The sequence below is a fragment of the Sciurus vulgaris genome (assembly GCF_902686455.1).
Source record: "Sciurus vulgaris genome assembly, chromosome: 7".
Lineage (NCBI taxonomy): Eukaryota > Metazoa > Chordata > Mammalia > Rodentia > Sciuridae > Sciurus > Sciurus vulgaris.
The window spans coordinates 39,810,985-39,832,835 of record NC_136467.1 but is presented as its reverse complement, the minus strand read 5'-3'; the positions used below and the strand labels follow the sequence as shown (position 1 = coordinate 39,832,835).

General features: G+C 38.5%; 1 protein-coding gene across 1 annotated transcript in view; it reads left to right on the top strand.

Annotated features, from left to right (window-relative positions):
• Window positions 1-21,851, top strand: part of NCOA7 (nuclear receptor coactivator 7) — a 192,450-nt gene that overhangs the window by 10,280 nt on the left and 160,319 nt on the right. The window contains 1 exon segment of the mRNA XM_079148281.1: window positions 12,361-12,473. Within this exon segment, the coding sequence (XP_079004407.1) occupies window positions 12,424-12,473 (50 nt within the window). The 5' untranslated portion in view covers window positions 12,361-12,423.

Sequence of the window (21,851 nt, the reverse complement as noted above, 5' to 3'; positions counted from 1 at the left end):
TAGAGAAATCCCTCTTTGCCTCTTCCAGCCTTCAGGTGGTCCTGGCATTGTTGGTTTTCCTGTCTTCACATAGCAGTCTCCCTATGTATGTATCATGGCCATCTTATAAGAGCACCAGGCATATTGGGTGAGGTGTCCATACCACTCCAGAAAGACCCTAACGTAATTAATTATACCTGCAATAATCCAGTTTCCAAAAGTCACATCGTGGGGCACTGAGGACCATGATTTTAACTTACCCTTTTTAGTGTATCACAGTTCAACCCCTAACAATAAGCATTACCAGAGTTTCTAGAATAATATATCAAGGTAGTAAATAAGGTGTCTAATGATGCCTTCTTAGCTAACACCCAAAAGCCATGTAGGTTGGATATGGGCTAAATAACAAACGGAGGAAAGGAAGCTTGCCTCAGCTATTAGTGCCAGCTAAGCACTTCTGACTCTGGACTTTGGTATCCCAGACCTTAATAAAATTATTCATGTAGGTGGTGTTATATACTGTGTGGTTTTGACCTTCCTGATAGAACTCCATAAAGTTGTTTGTGGATCAGGATGTTTACAAGGGTGTGTTGGGCCTTTTGTTTTGATAATACTGCATAACAGCCTCCAAACCTCAGTGGCTTAAATTCACAAATAATTATCTCACACTCATGGACCTGCAGGTTGACTGCGGTTTGGCTGCTCTTGGTTGGGCTTGGCAAGATTGGGTTTGGCAGGGCTGAGCTGGACTTCAAAGCTGAGGCTGAAGTTCAGGTCTCTTCCATATGTCTTTATCCTGGGACCAAAGTGGAAGAAGGAAAAGCAGCTACATGGAGCACACTCTTTTGATAGAGAGCAGAAACTTACCAGGTCTCTTTGTGTCTTATGTCAGAATAAGTAACACCGTTAATCCTCGTGCTCTCTCGATCCAAACAAGTCACATACCAAATTGAATGGTGATGTACACCAACTCTTTGTACTAGTTTCAAAGCACCGAAAGTTGCATAGCAAAGATTATGGATGTCTAATTCTAATTCTTACAGTGGGGGAAAGGAATACATCATTGAGAACAACAATCCAGTCTACTGAAGAGCCATTTTTCTTTTGAATTCTATAAGAACTCTTATGTCAAACAGTTCAACCAACTTGTCAAAGAAAATCTACATAGACCATCGACTTGGCTTCTTAACCCAGTTTCCTGAAAAATTATAGCTGAATATAACATGCTGAAATTTTTTCCAAGAAAAGCCCAGAGTACTTCACAATGCCAATTCAGTTTCACATTGGGCACATTTCCTGCCCCATAAAAACTTGTTATGCCTTCTTCCTGAGCCCACATTAGTGTTTTTACCACATTTACACAGTGCTGACCAAAGCACAATAGGTTTGCCTCTCCATTGTCACCCAAAACAGCTGAGACAGAATCTGATAGAATTGTTGTCGTCTTGAGTATGCTGTGATAGAGAACATTTTTCATTCAGGATGAAACTGTTTGCAATTCACAGATGTGATGATTGTATAGCATTATTAACATACAACCATGAATGATTGTTTTGGGATATGTCCCACTCCTAAGACTTTCCCAAATAATGTTGGCCCATGTTACCTGGCCCCTTCTTCATCTCCCATTGCACTTCCTCTGTACATTGTATATAGAACATAAAAATTTTCAGACCTTTTTTTCTTGATTATTTTATGTAACTCTTATCTCCCTTTTTGCTGGGTGCAGTGGCACATGCCTGTAATCCTAGCAGCTTGAGAGGCTGAGGCAGGAGGATCACAAGTTAGAGGCCAGCCTCAACAATTTAGCAGGACCCTAAGCAACTTAGCAAGACCCTGTCCCAAAATAAACAATAAAAAGGGACAGGTATGTCGCTCAGTGGTTAAATCCCCAGAACCAAAAAAAAAAGGGGGTGGTCACTTCTTTAGAGCATGTTGAGTCCTGTTTGTTTATAGACTTTAGATAGAGTGGTAGATATAAAGTAGGTTCTTAAATGCTTACTAAATGGAAACAAGTCATAAATGTTACACAGCACTAAGGAGCAACTAAATTCTTTATTGACACTTAAATTCTGCATGTGAATAAATATGCTGAAAGCGAATTACAAAGTTATAATTTTTTATTTTTGATTTTACATTTTTACATGTTTGAGCATATTGCCACTGTATTTTGCAAACACATCCAATCTCAGGTCTCATCCACAACTGACCTAGGTGAAATGGCATTTCATCTGGTAGAGTGAACCCTATGTCTCTTATGATAAAGTTGCATAAGACACGTTTAATTCTCCAAAACTAGTATTTGCAGGCCATATGTGTTTTTTTGGCAAGGCATTTTCTGTATTCTAAAACACCTTTTATCCATTATCCCTTTGGTTTTGTTTAACTTTTAATTTAGATCCACCCACTAGACAACCCCACCATACAAGAATAATGGCAGCAGCCATAGTAATAGTAATGGTGACTGCAGGGCTCACTTTCTTCTTTCCTGGAACCGAAGGAGTTGGGTGTGGTACAAGACCAGGACCCTGCAGCGGTGGTGGCCTTTGCTGTGAGCACAGGCACAAGCACAGTGTTCTCTGCAGGACATTGGGAATAAAACTCAGACCTGCAGCAGTAGAAAAGAAAGGGGATCTTATTCCTTTGGGGTCAGGCTAAAAAGTGTCTGTGGAAGAGTCCAACAGGCTAGAGATCCTATGATTGTAGGAATGAGTCTGTCTGATGATAGTAAAATGAATTCCAGAAGTAATTGAGAACAGACTTTTTTCCCATGTCACCTGTTTCTTGATACTTGGAGCCCCTTACTTTTAGATTTGTCTTAGAGTCCTAGAACAATAGAAAAGGGTGTTTCCAAAAGCCCCACTGTGGATGATTAGGGCATCAAATTTTCCCCAACTCATAGGAGGGACAATCATATGCAAGCAGCAAGTACCCAGTAAATACTGATTGAGGATGAGAAAGAGCAAGATTTTCTTATGTTGGGAGATGAGATCAGTAGGGTAGACTCATGTTTTTGTTGCCTTCAATAACTTTCTAATTTGATGCAGATATCTCCCCTCTAACATACCTTTGTGTACAGGCAAAGAGATGTTCAGAACTGACTTTTATGTTACAGGTATTAAGGAAACACATTCAAAATCTTTGGTAGAATTTTTACAGAACCACAATTTTTAGTTCTAAGAAGGAGCTACAATTCTAGTGTTTGCCCAAAAAACAGCTTTCGTAATTTAAAATCAATAATTTTTTTTAAAGAATGGAATACTAAATTCTGGTTTTCTGTATTTGTCAATTCTGTTTTCTGTAGGGGAAATAATTAATTTGGCAGAAGATTAACATTTTGAAATAACAGAAACAAAAAAAAAGAATTACCAGCTGCTAGCAGAAATATTTCTGGCATATTCAAAGATTTTTCTTAAAATTTAAGAGGCAATTCATTTAATTCAGGAATTAAGAGGATGTGCTTAACTCTTTAAATATCTAATCAGCAAATAAATATTGATTGCACTGACAAGGTCACTGTCATGCCTTTAATAACGTATAAATAACCTGAACACAAGTCAGTATTTACATCCTGAAGGCTGTAAGAAAGCTGGTGTTCCACCTCTTGCTGCCTTTAACCAGAAAGAACCAGAAGTTGATAGGAAAATTCTATATGGTAACAGCCTAGCATCAGAGGACAGTTATCAGTGACTCCTTCTTTGACATCAGACAAGAACTGGTCATTCTGGGTCTAACTCTTATGGGTTGGACTTCTATCTCTGGGTTTGACCTTGAAAAAAATCAATCTCAACTTCAGATTCCTTTATCTGAAAAGGATGAGAATATTAACTCCTTTATATAGTCATAAAAATTAATGTTAACATGTAACAAAAAGTTTGGTGTGTCTTGTTAATGTTCAATGTTATTTTTTTAATTTGAGGCAAATTTGAATCCAGCTCTTAAATGTTAGGATTCACTGATATGAATGAGTTAATAGCTAAAATTTCCTGTTCCCTGGGGCACCAGACTTTAGAGACACCTTTTAGACACATTTGATCTTTGAACAACTCTTTTACAGACAAGGGTTTGAGAAATCAGTTAAACTTGCCCAAGCCTACATATTTTTCTTTCTTTTTTTTTTTTTTTTTTGTTTTGTTTTGTTTTGGGGATTGAGGGCACTTTTCCACTGAACTACATCCCAGTCCTTTTTAACCGAGACAGTGTCTCACTAAGTTGCTGAGGCTGCCCTCAAATTTGTGATCCTCCTGCCTCAGCCTCCTGAGTTATTGGGATTACTGGTGAGCACCATTGTGTCCAGCTAAGCTACATATCTCGTAGGTGGTAGAGTCTGGATTCCAACCAGGCTTGTCTCTCTCCCAGTTTCCCCATTACCCCCACTCCCATGATGTCTGCTCTTCATTTTCCTATGCTTGTATGTAGTGAAGTGATTTCTAATCATTTTTCTCCGATACCTAAACTTGTCCTACATAAGTTGCAAGCATCTGAGTATTTCATAATGAAATATTCACTCATGCCTGTGAACATATTTATTGAAATTCTTGCAATACATTTATTTTTGGCATTGCATACATTTTTAAAACCTGAGAATTTACATATTGAAATAGCTGTTCCCAATTACTTTCCTTTGGGCATCATACTGATTTCATAAAATCAACTCTATAAGTAGGTTATATTATCTATGCATTTCAATATTTAAAAGGGCCTATAATAAAATATTTATCTCTTTAGATGAGGATATTGGTTTTGATAAGGCTAAGAACTGCATTTTATAGCAATCCCATAAAGTGGCCACTCAGTTTATGCTAAATCACTTTTGGTGATTAGGAAGCCACTCCGTCTGCAGGCTGCTCTTGGCATCTGTTTGCCAGTCTTTCCTTATGCTGAGCCATGATCTCTCTCCCTCCATAGCTAAATGCCTGGTCCTCAGTGTACCCCTTGAAGATCTATCAAGCCTAAAATCCTGTACTGGATACAATCCTTCAGATATTTAAAAACAGTTATTTAATCAAACTTATTCTCTCCAAGCTAAACATTTCCAACTACTTTGACTTATATTTTTAAAAATTGGTTTTATGCCATTTAACCATTCTGATTACTCTTATTACCCTATGTTTCTTCTATAGAGTGAGACCCAGAACTAAATGCAGTAATCCTGATGTATTCTAATCCTCAAATATGTGGGACAGACTATCTTAATCTTTTTATTTTGAGTTGATTGCATTAATGCTTTTGTAGGGGTACACAATGCCATCACTTCACTGGGTTTATGGAACTTACTGTCATCTAAAAACCACAAATCACATTTACTGGTGCTGACCCTAAACCCTACCTCTCATTCCTTACCACCTTACCAATACGCAGATTCATGTGGGATAAATTCCACCTTATAATAACTGACTCTCTTATTTCTATAGCTGAGGTCTTTCTGAATCATAGTGCTGTTATCCAGGATGTCCTTTATCTCTCCAAAAGGTTGATGAGGAGGCCACTATATTTTCATTCAAGTCAGTACTAAATTCATTGGTAAGGACAGGGCCTAAGAAAGAATACTACCTTTTGCTATTAACATCTTCCCTGCGGGTTGAAGGTTGAGGTCAGCTTCCAGACCTGAGTTGGGCTTAACACATACCTTGTGGCTCAGTTCTTCAATGATTTTCTTGATCTGATCATGTAAACACCCAATCACACATCCAGCCCACATTTCTCCATCTTATTCATAAGCAGATCAAGATAAACTGATCAAATGCCTTTTAAATGCAGTTCCACTGTGTTTGTCTCATTTCCCCCATCTCCTAGAATAATAGCTATGTCAAAGAGGGAAATGAGGTCAGTGTACTTGACTAAGCCATCGTCCTTTCAGCCTCCTCTCCTCCACCAGTCCTATGCTCCTACCATACCAGACCAGTCAGGATTCCCTGAGCACAAGTTCCCTTCAGTGGTGTGCACATCCTCATTCTGCTGCATTCACTGGGACATTCCTGCTCCTCCTCCATAGCCCAGCACTGACATCACCTATGAACGTTTCCCTCGCTCTCCTTCCCTTCCAGCTGATCGGCTGCTTCCCCTCTGTGTTTTGTGCTTCAGTCTACCAACACCCGTGCACTCACTGTTTCTCATTTTGCCAGCTGATGGTGCAGCTACCTGTTCTTCCTGAGCTTCATGTCTGAAGAATGTGCCTTCCTCTTTGGATCTGCAGCAGAGGTGGATGGTCTATGGTGGATGTTTCAATAAGGAATCCACCTTGTTGTGCTGAATAGTTGCTTTTCTGGGAACCATTCTTGGTTTCAGAGTTCACTGGTTTCTATTCTAAGTCTCTTCCAACCTGCATTTAATCATTTCTCAAGCTCGCCTGGGGATTGATGTGATATCAACCAAGGTATAGTTTGTACAGTCCCCTTTCTAACTTGTGTTGAAATTTAACATATATTGTCTAGTTTTTAGGTGTGGGGCATTTCTCGATTCCCATTTGCATGTCCTCTTCTTAGAACTCGTAAAATGATCTATTTAGCCCAGAGATGGGTCTTCATTTAGAGTAGCTAGGAGCTTGATGGATTTTCTTCACTCGGGTAAGAAACACTCCCATTTCTTAATTCTTTTCAGGTCAAATTTAAGTTTCCTAGGCAGAGACTAATGGACCAAGAGTCGAGTTCTCCATTTATTTTGCCATCCAAAGACTTTGTCCCACTTTCCCAAATAGCGTACCGGTAGCTCTTCCTTCATCATCCTTTGCCTTAAATCCTAACTTCTTGACTCTTTCTCACTTTTACGTTTTGCTTTTTTGTTGTTGCTGCTTTGCTTTTGTGATACACATTTCCTTCTTTGGGGGCATTGCCTCTTGGTTGTTCCCTTACAGATCTGTGGCACACATTTGTACCTGGTTCTTTCTTCCCAGGTTTCTTGCTAAAGACAGTATTCAAATTTCTGACCTTAGTTAACACTGACATTTGAATATCCTTTTGTTTAGGCGAGTGTGACTTTGAGAGAGACCAAATACCCATCTTGTATGGGTATAAGTGTAAGTATTTTCTAAGAGGAGAAGTCTGCATACAAAGGTACATTTTGGTCTGTTCCTTCAGTGGAGAAACTCAGTGTGACCAGGCTGGCATGCATTTTCCTGTTGTTATTTCATTTGTGTGTTAGGACTCATGTTGTTGGAAAAACAGTTGATGGGCATCATCGATTAGTTCTGCCTGGTTACACCTGAATGTTCAAGGAGCTGCAGCGTGTCAGATGTGAATCCAAAAAGCCTGCTGTTCTATGCAGTTCACATAGATGTGGTTAGGGAGTCTCCGTTCTAGAATTCTCTTTAAATGATGCCACATTCTCAAGTTAGAAACACTTTACTAGTAATACAAAAAATACTTTGTCTTTAACACAGTTCTTACGAGGTGAAGATTTCTGTGTGCCATTGTTTTTGAATAATGAACTGAATTTGGGTTTAAATGTGCTATCCTGACTTAAGACTGCAAAAAGAAAAATTTAGGCTGAAGATCCATCTTGTGTTCTCTCATAAAATTCTTTGTGATCTGCAATACACCATAAATGCAGGAGACTTTTGTAAGTCAGTGTTTGGATGAATCTAGAGTGTATTGATGTGTGGAAAAATCAACATTAAATGAATGAAGAGCTTTTAAGAAGCCCATTATAACCACTTATAATGGAAAATGTAGTTTCCATTAGAGTTTGATTTAAGGAGCTTTGGTTCTTCACCGAAGCATGAAGGCTGCTGTGTGATGCTCTGTGCAAATCATTTTTATAGCATCTACTGCCTACCTCTTTCTGGTTAATCTGTTCCTGTGTTTAGAGTAGAAAGGACTGCATCTGTCTTGTTTAAGGAATTAATTCACAGAAACTTAAAAGAAACCATAGATTAGCCTATTTTTATTTATCTAATAGAATATTGAAAAATAGAATAAAAGCCTTACTTATTCTAAGCAGACCCAGCAGCACCAGATCATTTAATCTTTTTCTCTTCTGCTTATTTTTGTCAGTGTTTTTCTACTGGAATCAAATATTAGTTTCTGGCTCAGCTTGCAATATAAAAATTTACCAATTAGATTGTTATGACTTCATTTTTATTCATGAGGAGAAACTCAATAAACAGATCATTATGTGTTTTTGGCATATAGGAGAGGAATTTCAAAATAAGCCACCTGACTCAGGGCATGGTTGGGTACCCTGGATTCTACTCCTTGCAGGAGTCTGAAAGAAGCTGGCATGAGTCTACATTCCCCATCTTCAAGTTCTGTCTGTCTATCTATCTATCTATCTATCTATCTATCTATCTATCTATCTATCTATCTGTCTATCTATCTATCTACTGTCTAATTATTTAGTAAGTAAGTACTGGGATTGAACTCAGTGGTACTGAGCCACTGAGTCACATCTCCAGCTTTATTTTGTATTTTATTTAGAAACTAGGTCTCACTTAGTTGCTTAGAGCCTTTTTTTTTTTTTTCCCCCTGAGGGTGGCTTTGAGAACTCATAATCCTCCTGTCTCAGCCTCCCAAGCTGCTGGAATTACAGGCATGAGCCACTGCACCCAGCTCAATTTATTAATTTGGGTGGTATCCTTCCATTTTTATTGATCTGCCATGTAGTTGACCTTATCTTCAATTCTGAATTAATTTAGCTCTTATATGGATTTTCTACCTTCTTTGGTGCCAGGTATTTAGGGAAGTACAAGGAAATGTACAAGGAAACTTGGAGGTGATGTTTGCCTTGAAGGCTGCCATGGTTTGGAGCTGAGGAGGCTAGGTGAAGTGACCTTGTTACATAGTGTATGACACAGTGTATGTGCCTCATGGGGATGGACAGGTGACATGTGAAGTAAGTTCCTGATGAAGAGAGGGAAGGGCACACAAGTGGTGAGGGAAGTTTCCCAAGCAGAATTAGGCCTTGTGATAGATCTGGTCAGGAAGAGGAGGAGAACGTGACTGCCTCAAGCCAGGGGAGAGAGTAAGATAAAGGTAGGAGTCAAGGACGAGCCCAGTGGGTTCAACCCACAACGGGAGGCTGCTGTCCAGAGTCAGATGCTCAGCTGCCATCTTTCCTTTTTCTTTTTTCTTTCATCATCCAGATTCTTGTATGAGTTTTAATTATTTCAACTAATTGTAACACGACTACCATGTTCACTGCCCCACAGATTGGAGGTCTTGAAGGACGCCCTCCTGCCAAGGCTGGCTCCATTTGTTTTAACCTGCAGTCTGTGTTGAGGCACTGGACATGTGGATTCCACAGAACTTTTTCTAGTTCATCTACAGTTGCTTTCTAGCTCCAAAGGTTATTGAAAAACACTGAAGGTACACCAATTTGGATTTAAATCCCTGTTCCACTGAAGCTAGTGTTGTCAGATTAGGTAAATTAAGGCATTTCTCAGCTTTAGCTTAATGAAAATAAAGATATCTGAATCACCATGTGGTTAGAAGAATTAATAGTGATAACATGAAGAGTATATTGAAATAAATGACATGGTAGACCAGCAACAAGGACCATGCCCTTTCCCTACCTGGTGACTACTATCTTTCTTGCCTTTTGACTCCCATTCTTTTGATTACATTTCCTCCTTCTGGAACTCCTTATCTCTCCTCTTAACTTATTGAAATAGCCTAACTATCTTGAAAGGTAGATTTTTATCACCTTAACCAAAGTTGAGCTTTGAGTGTTCCAGATTCCTAGTTTCATTCATTGGCCAGCTCCAACTTACTAGCCTACGTTTTAGTTATTTGTCCATGTCTTATTTTCTCCACTGGGTGACAACCTCCTTGAGGGTGGAGCCACGTCAGGAACCTGTGTCGATGAACAGTGTTTTTGTCAGCTTTTTCCCTGCTGTAACTAAAAGATCAGAACAATTGTAGAGGAGCAAAAGTTTATTTGAGGGCTCCTGGTTTCAGAGGTCTTAGTCCATATAAGGCTGGCTCTTTTTCATGGGACTCAAGGTAAGAGTGAACATCAGGAGAGGGTGGATAGAAGGAGTTCACATCATGGTGATCAGAAAGCAGAGAGACAGAGAGTCTCCACTCTCCAGAAACAAAATATATACTGCAAAGCCAAACCCAAATTCCAGTCTTCTCTAGGCACACCCTACCACTTCAGTTCCCACTCAGTTAATCCCTATCAGAGAATTAAATCACTGATTTGGTTAGGGTTCTTACAACCCAATCATTTCTCCTCTGAACCTTCTTGCATTGTCTCACATGTGAGCTTTTGGGGGACACCTCACATCCAAACCATAACAAACAGAGCTGAGACTGTTCCATAAGGGTCTTGTTGTGTACAGCTGTCAAGCTTTCAGGATGATCTCATCTTTGTTTTGTTTTGTTTTGTTTTCCTTTTTTCCTAACTACAATCATATGCTGGTAATTTTTATTTTTTCTCTTGCTTTCACTACCCTCCTATGCTTTGGATATTATCAAATGTCTGGTGAATATTTTGGTATGACCACAGGTACCTCAAAGGCAGCATGTCCAAAACTCGATTTCTCATATTATTCTGTCCCCTGATACCACATACAGTCTACCCTCTTCATGTGTATTGTATCGTATTTCTCCTTTCAAAGTCCACCTGGTCCCTGAAGCAGAGAGTTGGAGGGCCTTCTTGTATTCTTTCCTTTCCTATCTTCTCTGTATGGAATGGGCTGCCAAATCCCAACTCAGTCATCCTCTAAGTATTTCATGAATCCGTTTCCCCTCTTTCTGGATTAGCTACTGCTGCCTATCTTTGGATCCTGCTCTATTCACTAGTTTTACTGTGATTTCTTTATAATGAGTCTACTTCACCTTCTTCTGAATTCCTCAAGTCCATTCTCTACCTCTGTAATATGATTATACCACATCCCTCCTGACAACCCCGTCGGTAGCTTCTTTTCATTGCTGGGTTGAGAAAATTGGTTGTATGTCATGAACTGGCTCTGATTAGTTTGGCAATAGCTACTGTAAGTGCCGCCGTTGGGCTCAGCATGATCTCTCATTGATGGCCAGTGGGTGCAGTGAAGGGACAGGCAGCACATGATGCAGATTTAGGGTTAAGCTTAAGTTCCTGTGCATTGTGTATGAAGTCTTCTCCGACCTTGATCCTTCCATGTCTGCACCTTCAGCTCCCACTGTTATTCTACTTCACGCTTGACCCTGGAGCAGCAGGGAACAACTATTCTTATTCAGGACAGACCTGCTTCCTCTGACCCTTATCTAGGAAGTCCGTACTTATAACCTTAGTGTGTGCGAGGAGGGCACAGAGTGCACCCTGCATAAAGCTCAAGTATTGTTTTAAATATTTGTGTATGTTTCTAATGTACCACATGATATTATGAAATATGTACCTTGTGCAATGGCTAAAATTGATCTAATCATTTGACATTTTATACCTTATTGTCTTGAAATCCTATGTCTCCCCCAGCAGACTGAATTCTATTAGAGAACATATCTTGTCTCCTTTACCCTTGAACTCTGGGACTTGTCACAGTACCTTTCATGTAATATGTATTGTGGATTAAATGGTTTATTTTATTGAAATGAATAAGTAATTTTAATTGTTAAGTATCACTTTGCTTTTTTGATAAATTTCAATTTGACTGGTGAACATATTTTTGCTTCAAGGCAAAAGGAGAGATTTTAGGAGTGTTAATGCTCTGCAGAAAATTTCAATTGGGGAAGCAGGCAGTAAGCAGACATTGGAAATTTTTGAGCAGGGGAATAGCATGATGAAAGTGGTATTTAAGAAAGATTGATCTGGAGACAACCTTTCATCATAGGTTTAAACCACTGCTGGCAAGCAGAGGTGATGGTGTCAGGCATTGGGGAGAGGCAGGCATAGAAAGCTATTCTGAATAGTAGCTTCCTGAATCTGAATTTTCATATCCACATTTGCTGAAGAGGGATGTACTTGCTGGCATGTTACTGAAAACAAAATAGAATGCTGAAGTTATTTTTATTATTTTTTTTAAAATCATTCTTGTAAAACACCTAAGTGAGCCATTTTGCCTAACTATCTTTGAGACATATTCATTATGAATTACTTGGAAGTAGGGAATACAAATTCAATATTAAAAAATAATTAGCATTGCACCACTAGACTGCAATCTTACAAAGTCAGTGAAGGTCTTCATTTTGGCACATTTTGAAATAATTGTTAACTATGAGAAAAATAGTTTGGTTTTCCATCAGCATTTTGCTATGTGGCTTAACATCTCTGTTCTAATTATAGGTGTGTATGAATGTGTGTGTTTTCCTCCAGTAGGCATTTGCATTTTGCATTTGGCTCATGTGACTCTTGTTTCCTGGTTAAAGTTTATCCTTCATTTGTTTTGGGCCATGTAGCTGTACTGTGCTTTATACTGGACATTAAACTCTTAAATTTATAGTTACTTTGTTATTTTTTTAACAGGGCTATGACTCATTGATTAAAAAGAAGGACTTTTCCAAATATTCTGCACTTTAGTTGTGTATTATGGATACCAAGGAAGAGAAGAAGGAACGGAAACAAAGTTACTTTGCTCGGTAAGCATTCTTTTATAAAATTATATCAGTTTTTTTTTTTTTGTTTTTTTTTTTTTTTGTGGTGCTGGGGATTGAACCCAGGGCCTTGTACTTGCGAGGCAAGCACTCTCCCAACTGAGCTATATCCCCAGCTCTATATCAGTGTTTAAAAAAAAAAAAAAAAATTGACGGGACTTTGTCTCCAAGTACTACTTGGCATTTTGTGTTCTGTGACTGTTTATAAACAGAGCAAATAGCCAATAGAAATTAAAATCCTTTTACTTTGCCCTTTTTTATTACTAGTAGAGGAATAACATTTGGTTCTTCTGTTTCTATCTTTGGAAGTTCTTTCAGGCTAGTGGTACTCAGGGACTCTGGCTGACCTGCAGATTGTTCTGAATCCCATGTTTAGAAACACACCTTGAATTTTCAGTCCATCATATGCTTAGTTCTTGCTGTTCTGTAGCTTAATTGATTGAGCATAACTAAAAAATTATGTCATATTGAAAGTTTAACCACCTTGTGGGGAATTCAGGACTAAAAAGTATTTTTGTAGGTAAATAGAATGGATGAAATGATATCTTTGGAAATGGGATTTTTAAGGCTTGAGCTTGTCCAGCATATAAACATTTCTCGTTATCTAAACAGAAATAAAATAGTGCATGATAGGCCATGATGTATAGATTTAAATATCTACATGCAACCACTCAATAATCAGAATAAAATGAATAAAATATTAAACATTTATAAATCATTTTAGTAATCAATGCTTCAGCCAAAGTTTTTTTGTTGATGTATTTATCAATAAATTAAGCTGGATTTTAGATTATTAATGGGAAAATGAGGGAAACAATTTAAGGATTTACCATGTATAAGTGTTTTATTTATTATTTTATTTATTCTCAAATCTATTACATAGGTTACTTTATCCCCATTTTATCATTTAGTTAACTAAGATTCAGAAAATAAGCATTCTGTACATTTCTTGCAGCATAAGAATCAGTATTCAAACAGAGGGTTATCTCCAATGGGTGTGCCCCAATGAAAAATAAGAAATCATAAAGAAGAAGTGTAGGAAAGCAAGAGTCGAACTACTTATTGTAGTAAAAAAATTTTTTTAAATTATTTGGACCACAGAGAGTAACAAGATTGGAGAAAGAAGAAATCAGGCATGGGATAGATGCCCTATATCCTTCATTCAGTTTCCCCAGTGGAAAGATCTTGCAATATAATGTGATATTGTGATGTAATATAACCACTAGGAATTTGATATTAATACAGTCCACCAACTCTATGCACATTTCACCAGGTTCACAGGCACTCATTGTGTGTCTTTTGTACACATTTAATTCTATGCAGTTTTAGCACATGTGCAGACAGACCTGTGTGTTACCTTAACAGTTGACACAGAACAGTTCCAAAGAGTGTCCCTTGTACTACCCTTCTGTAGCCATAGTCACCTCCCTCTACCTGCCACGCCTGACCACTGCCAGTTCATTCTCAATATCTGTAACTTGGTAAATCAAGAATATTACATAAATGGAATCATCATGATAACCTTTGACATCAGGCTTTCTCTGTAATTTCCTTGAGATCCATCCAAGCTGCTGGATATATCAACAGTTTGTTCCTTTGTATTGCTAAGTAGTGTTCCATGTAAGGCTATATTACAGCTTTTTAGTCATTCTTCCATTGAAGAGCATTGGGTTATTTCCAGCTTTGTCACAAATGAAGCTGCTTAGGATGAGTGTGTAAATTTTTGTATGCAGGGAAATTTTCATTTCCCTGGGGTAAATGCCCAAAGGTACAATTGCTGTGTCAAATGATAAGTATATGATTGTTTTTTTAAGAAACTGCTATACTGTTTTCCAGAATGGTTGTACTGATTGATGTTCCCTTCAGCAATGTATGAGTGATCCAGTTTCTCTGCATAATCTCCAATATTTGGTGGTGTGACTATTTTTATTTTAGTCATTCTAGTAAGTGTATAGTAGTGTCTTATTGTGGTTTAAGTTGTGTTTCCTTAGTGGCAAATGAAGTTAACTATATCTTTTCATGTGTTTATTAACCATCTATATATCTTCCTCAGTGGAAATCTCTTTTCAAGTTCTTTCTAGTTGAATTTTTTACTATTGAATTTTGAGAGTTCTTTATAACATTCTAGATTTAGTCTTTTGTCAGATATAAGCAAATATTTCTCCTGGTCTGTAGTTTGCTTTTTTCATCTTCTTAACTGGGTCTTTTGCAGAACAAAAGTTTTTAATTTGATGTGGTTCAATTTATTTTTCCATTTATAAATTCTGCTTTGAGTGTTATATATATTTCTTTGCCTAGCCCCAGGTTAAAGATTTTTCCCTAAAAGTTTTATGATATTTTGTTTTATATCTAAGTCTATAATCCATTTTGAGATAATTTTTGTGTAAGGTGTGAATTTAGGTCAAAGTTATTTTCTTCTCTCTCTCTCTCTTTTTTCCTATAGATGCCCTCCATAGTGATCTTTAAAAACTATCGTGCTTTCCCAATCTGAATCTAAAATGATTTAAAGATTCCCATATTAAGGGTTACTGGTTGTTCATTAACAATCTGCTATATGTTAACTTCTTCTTGTCCCTAAAATGTACAATAAGGAAAGACCCTAAACTGAGAATACAAACTAAAACTGTTCTGGAAAAAACAGCATAGTTTTTTCAGCTCAGAAATGTCAAATTTATTTGTCCTGCTTACTGTGACCTCTTCTGACAAGTATTCTAACAATGAAAAGAAAAACATATTAAAAAATGCTTAAGCGTGACCTTGGGGGTTTAGGAACATAAGGACAAGGACAAAAATTAGTGCTGCTATAAAAACAGGCAGTCAACGCAATTTGTTACCATGAAATAAGAGAGTGAGAGCTAAAGAAAGAGAAAAAAGAGAGAGATAAACAAACCTGTGATTTAGCTGTAGAATGGAAACCAGAAATGGTCAAACTAGTAAAAGCAAAACCAAACACAAACATCATCAAAAAAGAACTGAAGTTATAAATCCATTCAAACGCCTTCTGATGAAACTGGAATTATCATAGAATTAAAAGGGAATTATCAATGGAATTTACTTGAGAGCTAGTTTCTTACAACATAGGACAGATTTTTCTAGAGCAGTGTACCTAAGGGCAGTCCAAGCAAGATCCCTGGAGTGAAATGTAAAGTCAGGCCAAGGGTAATTGATGTAATCAGTTTTTTCTAAACTAAATTACACCATCTTACATAAATCTCTACTGGTGTTCAGAGGAAATCGAAATGAAGATTTGTCCTCATACTCTGCATGCTACCAAAATTGTGTATCTGAAATCCTAAAATTGCTTTCAAACTGTTTTTTTTTTTTCCTCTGTTTCGTCCTGTGTTAGTCAGCTTTATATCTTTGTGACAAAAACTTGAGAAAACTAACTTAAAGAAGGAAAAGTGTATTTTGGCTCATGATTTCAGTCGTCTTAGTCCATGGTCAAATAACTGCATTGCTTTGGACCCAAGGTGAGGCAGACCATCATGGCAGAAGTGCATGGCAGAGGAAAGCTGCTCAGGGGAACTGGGAAACAATGAGAGACACAGGAAGGGGCCAGGGACAGATAAGAGTCCCCAAAGTTACACCCCCAGTGACCTATTCCACCAGCCACGTCCCAGTAGTCTATCCAGATTATTAACCCAACAAATGGATTAATCCACTCATGAGGTTAGAGCCTTCATGGTCCTATCACCCCCCCAAACCCCACCTTTGGACATTGCTACACTGGGGACTAGTCTTCAATATGAGCTTTGGGGGGACTTCCAGATCCAAGCTCTAACAACTCCTGAGTAGTTCAATAGTCAACATTTTCTTTATGTGCTATCTTTTTATGTGGTTTCATAAACATTGTATGACTGTGTTTGATAAATAATCCTTCCTCCCTTCGTTGACATCCCCTCCCAATTTAACATTAAAGCAAAGTTAAGGTTTTTCTGGTGATGCTGGGGATTGAACCCAGGGCCTTGTGCATGCTAGGCAAGCACTACCAACTGAGCTATCTCCCCAGCCCCTAAAAGTTACGTTTTAAGGGACCTTATTTTAATAATTTTGGATTGGAATTAGTGATTCAAGAGTCTCCTAATCCTTCCTTTCTTATAGGATATTTTGAAATATGCCTGTGTAATTCTATATAGAAGGGCAAATTAATGTCTCCTGTGGGTAGGTGAATTCTGGGTGAGTTTTGCTGAGTGTTCATAGGTTCTTGACCCTGGCCCATCTAGTTTTCATCAGCTTCAGTGTGATTTTATAGTAGTTGTTCATTCCAGATGGAATGATTCCAGTGATCTTTTTCTATACTTTTTGCAAAAAAATTGTATGAACAGTATGTGATACGTATCTTAATCCCTCACAGATCTTGAAAACCAAATGAAAAACTAAATTATTAAATCAAATTATATTTTGTACTCTAAAAATGGCATGGTCCTCGGGGGTGACTGTTGTTTTTGTCCCCTGCTTCCTCTTCTCTCCCCTTGTGATGAATGCAGGTATCCTCTACAGTGCCAAACAGGGCTCCCTCATTCCACATTCATTTCTCATTATTTGACTCATGTGATTTTTGTGTAGGTCCCTCTATGTTATATGTGTGCACATGTGTGTGCACGCATGTGTTGATGTTGGGGATTAAGACCAGGGTCTCATACATGCTAAACACAAACGCAACTACTAAGCTGCAACCTCAACCCCGTATGTGAATTTGAAAGTTTTTGAAAGCATTTTTTCAGGATCAAGGGTTAATTGAGGACAGCAAAAATATATTTGTAGGACTGGGGATATAGCTCAGTTGGTAGAGTGCTTGCCTCACATGCATAAGGCCCTGGGTTCAATCCCTAGCACCAATAAAGAAAAAATACATTTGTAGATAACCCAAAGTACCATTTTGTGGGAGTTTTACTTTTCACCTTCGATAAGGTCTAGGAGAGCCTGTGAGGAGAGGTGGAGTGATAGACTCCTTAGCAGACCATGTGCTGTTCATGTAGGTCCCAGACTTGCTGGCTTCCCACCCATCCTGTCCCAGGATTATCATGAAAAGCAGAACTGCCCTCCTGCCTACTCTCTTCTCTTACCCACCCTTTAAAGCCCGCAGTATGATCCCCCACTACCTCTGTCATCATCCTCTGTGATCAAGGATGTGGAGTGTGGAACTCACTTGAATTCGCATCCCCACTCCTCTGATTGCTCCCCACTCCCACACCTATGCTCGGCCCTGGTGATTCTGCAACCTGGACGCTCCCACCCACCAGCAGAACACCTAATATTTGAAAATCCCTCCCATGTGTCCCTTTGGGCAAGTCTTCTAAACTTCTTTTATGCTGCGTTTCCTCAGTTGTCAAGTATGACTAATAATAATCCTCTCTCAAGATGGCTTTGAGGAAGGAAGCATCCCAACCAGAACAGGGAAGACTCCCAAGTGGGGCACAGCAAGGAGGACCAGAGATGAACAGCTGGTCCTTTATCCTTTCTTCCAGGAGGAACATCTGGAGACTGATCCTTGAACTCACTTTTCTATGAAGCATGCATAGGAAACCGTGTTGTTTTCTTATACAAACCAAATGAAACCAAGATGGCTGTGTAGATATGATTACCTCGCAAAATGACTCCTCAGTCATTCCTTTAATAACAGTTCATCCTTGACCATACTTCCATGACTACCGGCACTTTTATCTTCAGCTAATATACATCTTGATGCCCTACTTGCTTCCCATGAGCTGCTTCTGTTGTTCAGATCAGGGAGGAAGGAGCAATAATCCAAATAGGAATCATGCCATTTCCAAAAGCTACTTTGTTAAGGCACAATTAGGTTCTGGGATACTATGAAGGGGAAATACATCATCCAAAAGGGCTTGAGAAACCTAAGGTACCCATTTATTTAATAGTTGGACCTAAAACCCATAAGGCAAAAGTGTCAACAATGTGCTCACCCAAGCCAGGGCATTTTATATGTATTAATTGAGCCCCACCAGGGTGTTGCTTGATACACTATCATATTTCAGGTAGGCATGCCAGAGATAGGGATCTCTTGGCCCTCAGAGTAGCACTGCAGAAATTAGGATGGCCAGAGCTCTGGGATGGTCACCTCTAGTTGTGATTGGCATCTTATCCCAGGATTCAAGATCCACATTATCCTCTGTATGCATGTCTTGTTGTGTAAAAGGCTCATGAAAACTGATCCAGATTATCTTCACATAAAACATTTGGTAAGTAAAAATTTTCATCCCCAAATATAATTTGACCACTGTGGAAGTGGAGACTCAAAGGGGTTGATAACTTCACTGAGCTGACACAGCAGGTAGGCAGCAAAGCAAAATTTGAGCCAACTCCAGAGTTGTTTGTTGCTCCACATTGCTGCCAAAGGCCCTGTGGCATGTTTGTGGCAGAACAAGTCCTGTAGAACACAGGTTGCCTGACCTGCCGCTACTCATGGTGTGGGTCGACTAGATCGCCATGGGGAGTCCTGGCAGCTGAACAACTCATTTACACCATTGTGAACTAATTTGGAGAAATGCATCCTGGGTTTTAAAACTCTAACGTACACGTGACGTATACAAAAGCAACTTGTTTATAACTGAAGTCATCCCATCCTACATGTCTGTCAACTTTATCTGTCCACAGTATTGTCACCATCATAGTGTTAACCAACCAAGACAGTCAAAAACATTTAGTCTGGATTCTGCACCTGTGTAAGTCAGGCTTTGCATGTCAGTCATGTACTTTTCTAAGACCAGATCTTATCTAAAAAAGTAGTTGCCCCTAATAGAGATGAATGGAGAAATATATTGGATGGAAACACTCCATTTGCCTTCTTGGTGGAATATAGAACCCAAGATCCAGTGGAAGGCGTACCTGGACAGGTCTTTCTGGCTGCGCAGTACCGAGTGAGACATCTGGGTGTGCTCTCAGGCCCCACAGAGGCAGCCTTTGAACCCTAGAGAAGAGCCATCTCTTTGTGGTATGCCTGTGCCCAGAATGAACACAACACGTGGTGGAACCACGTGAACTCTTGCCCTTTCTTTAGTTAACAATCTGTAGATTGTTCTTTTCTGCTGGCCAAGGGCCATTCAAGATCTGCCACCCTTAGTTTTTCTGAAATTTGAGGAGAAACTAATTACCAGTTACTCAATTCAGATATTTAGTCACATCACAAGTTTTAATTGTGTCAATATATGAAAAGCAAATAGAACAAGTTTAAATACTTGGTCAGTATTAACTCTGTACCTTCTTAATACTTGCTCATTTTTTTCAATCAGTTGTGCCATGCCTACTGATTCCAGTGAAAGGGAATCATAATGATAGCATTTGTTGGTACTTCACAAAATGTTTTCACAAACACACACTCACTTGATCCTCACAGTGATCTTATGAGTAGGTGTAAATAGGAATGATGAATCTGTTTTTCAGCAGTTTAAATAACTTATCCCTAATTACTTGGCATTTAAATAGAGTTTAGTCCTGAACCCTCTTCTGCTATGTCTATATGTCTGATTGATTTATGTTTTTTGGTTGGAGGAGGGAACCAGGGATTGAACCCAGGGATGCTTAACTACTAAGCCACATCCCCTGCCCTTTTATTTACTTATTTTATTTTATTATTATTATTATTATTTTTTTTTTTTTGCGGTACTGGGGATCGAACTCAGGGCCTTGTGCTTGTGAGGCAAGCACTCTACCAGCTGAGCTATCTCCCCAGCCCTCCCTGCCCTTTTAATGTATGTATCTTGCTAATTTGCTTAGGGCCTCACTAGCTTGCTGTGGGGGGCATTGAGTTCATGATCCTTCCGCCTCAACCTCCCAAATCCCTGGGATTACAGGGCATTGTGCCCTGCCTGATTGTTTTTCCTTATTCCATGTTGCCTCAGTTTACCCTGCATGTAGTTTTAATTTTCACTTTGCCTGAAAAATGAATTAGAACATGCTCCTAGCATCATAATGTACACAATAGTAAAAATTTTATGTGAGTCTGAAAATAGAATGTTTTAGTTGTCTTTACTGGAAACGGTTTTTTATCTCAGTTTCAAATAACCAGTCTAGATGACTGTTGTGTTGTGTGCCTGTAAAGATCCAAAGCCCCAACGTAGAACACTCTCTAGCATGGTCTCACAGTTCATATTTGTTTTTTGTGATAATACTGAATCTCCTCCCGGTAGCCATTTGGCAGGTGGGGGACTCTGCAATGGTTCAGTGCTCTTTCAGTGTGCCTGTTAAATCGTGGTTGGCATATACCAACTGTTAAATATTTGGTAACCAAATGAAAGAGCACATTTACAACATTGTCCTTAGTGTAGGATGTAAACATTTTGTGAGTCTTACACTACCAAATTTTCAGTCCTCAGCAATTTTATTAATCTTAAAACGATTAAGGGGTTTTCAAATCATTTTCTATGAAAAAGCTGCTTGTGCCTTGACATTATTGCTAATTTACAATTAAACTCTTGGCATGAGCTTCAATGTTGTTGCGTAAGACTTATGTTTCTTATTTTCTTGATTAAGTTCAGATCAGGAGGCTTTTAAGGGAACATTTACATATTGCTTATCATTCACTACTGGGAAAAACGTTCATGGTCAATTTTGATCTGCTAATGTTTCCAAGAAATCATTAACTTTTTTCTAGAGATTAAAAGAAGGGCTTGTAAACACTTAGCCATTAATAGTTAGACTCAGACCTTTTGCTTTCTTTTTAAGGAATAGGCTGAGTTACTTGATTTAATTCTATGTGGAGTACTGCTTTTTAGGTTGAGAGTTAAAACCCACTGGGCGGTCATGAAATCAGTTTAGCAGACTAAACCAGCATTTTTAATTGACACTTAGTAATTGCATGTATTTATGGGGTACTATGTGATAGTTTAATACATGTATATAATGTGTAATGATCAAATCAGAGTAATTGGCATATCCTGTCACCTCAAACATTTATCATTTATTCAAAATCTTCTTTAAAACTAGCTATTTTTAAATATGCAATTTATTATTGTCAACCATGACTCTTCTACTGACTACAGAACATTACAAGTTATTCCTCCAGTCCAGCCACAGCCCTGTACCTGTTAACCATCCTTTCTGCACCTCACCTTTTCCACCTCTAGTAACCACTGTGTACTCTCTACTTCAAAGTGATCAACTCTTTAAACTTCCACTATAAGTGAGAACAGGTGGAATTAGTTTCTCTGTACCCAACTTCTTTCACTTAACATAATAATCCTCTAGACTCATTCATGTTACTACAAATGATAAGATTTCATTATTTTTTATGTCCATCAATAGACACATAGGTTGATTGTTTGCCTTAGCTATTGTGAATGGTGCTGCAATCTGGAGTGCAGGGATCTCTTTGATGTATTCTTATGGATATATAAGTAGTGGGATAGC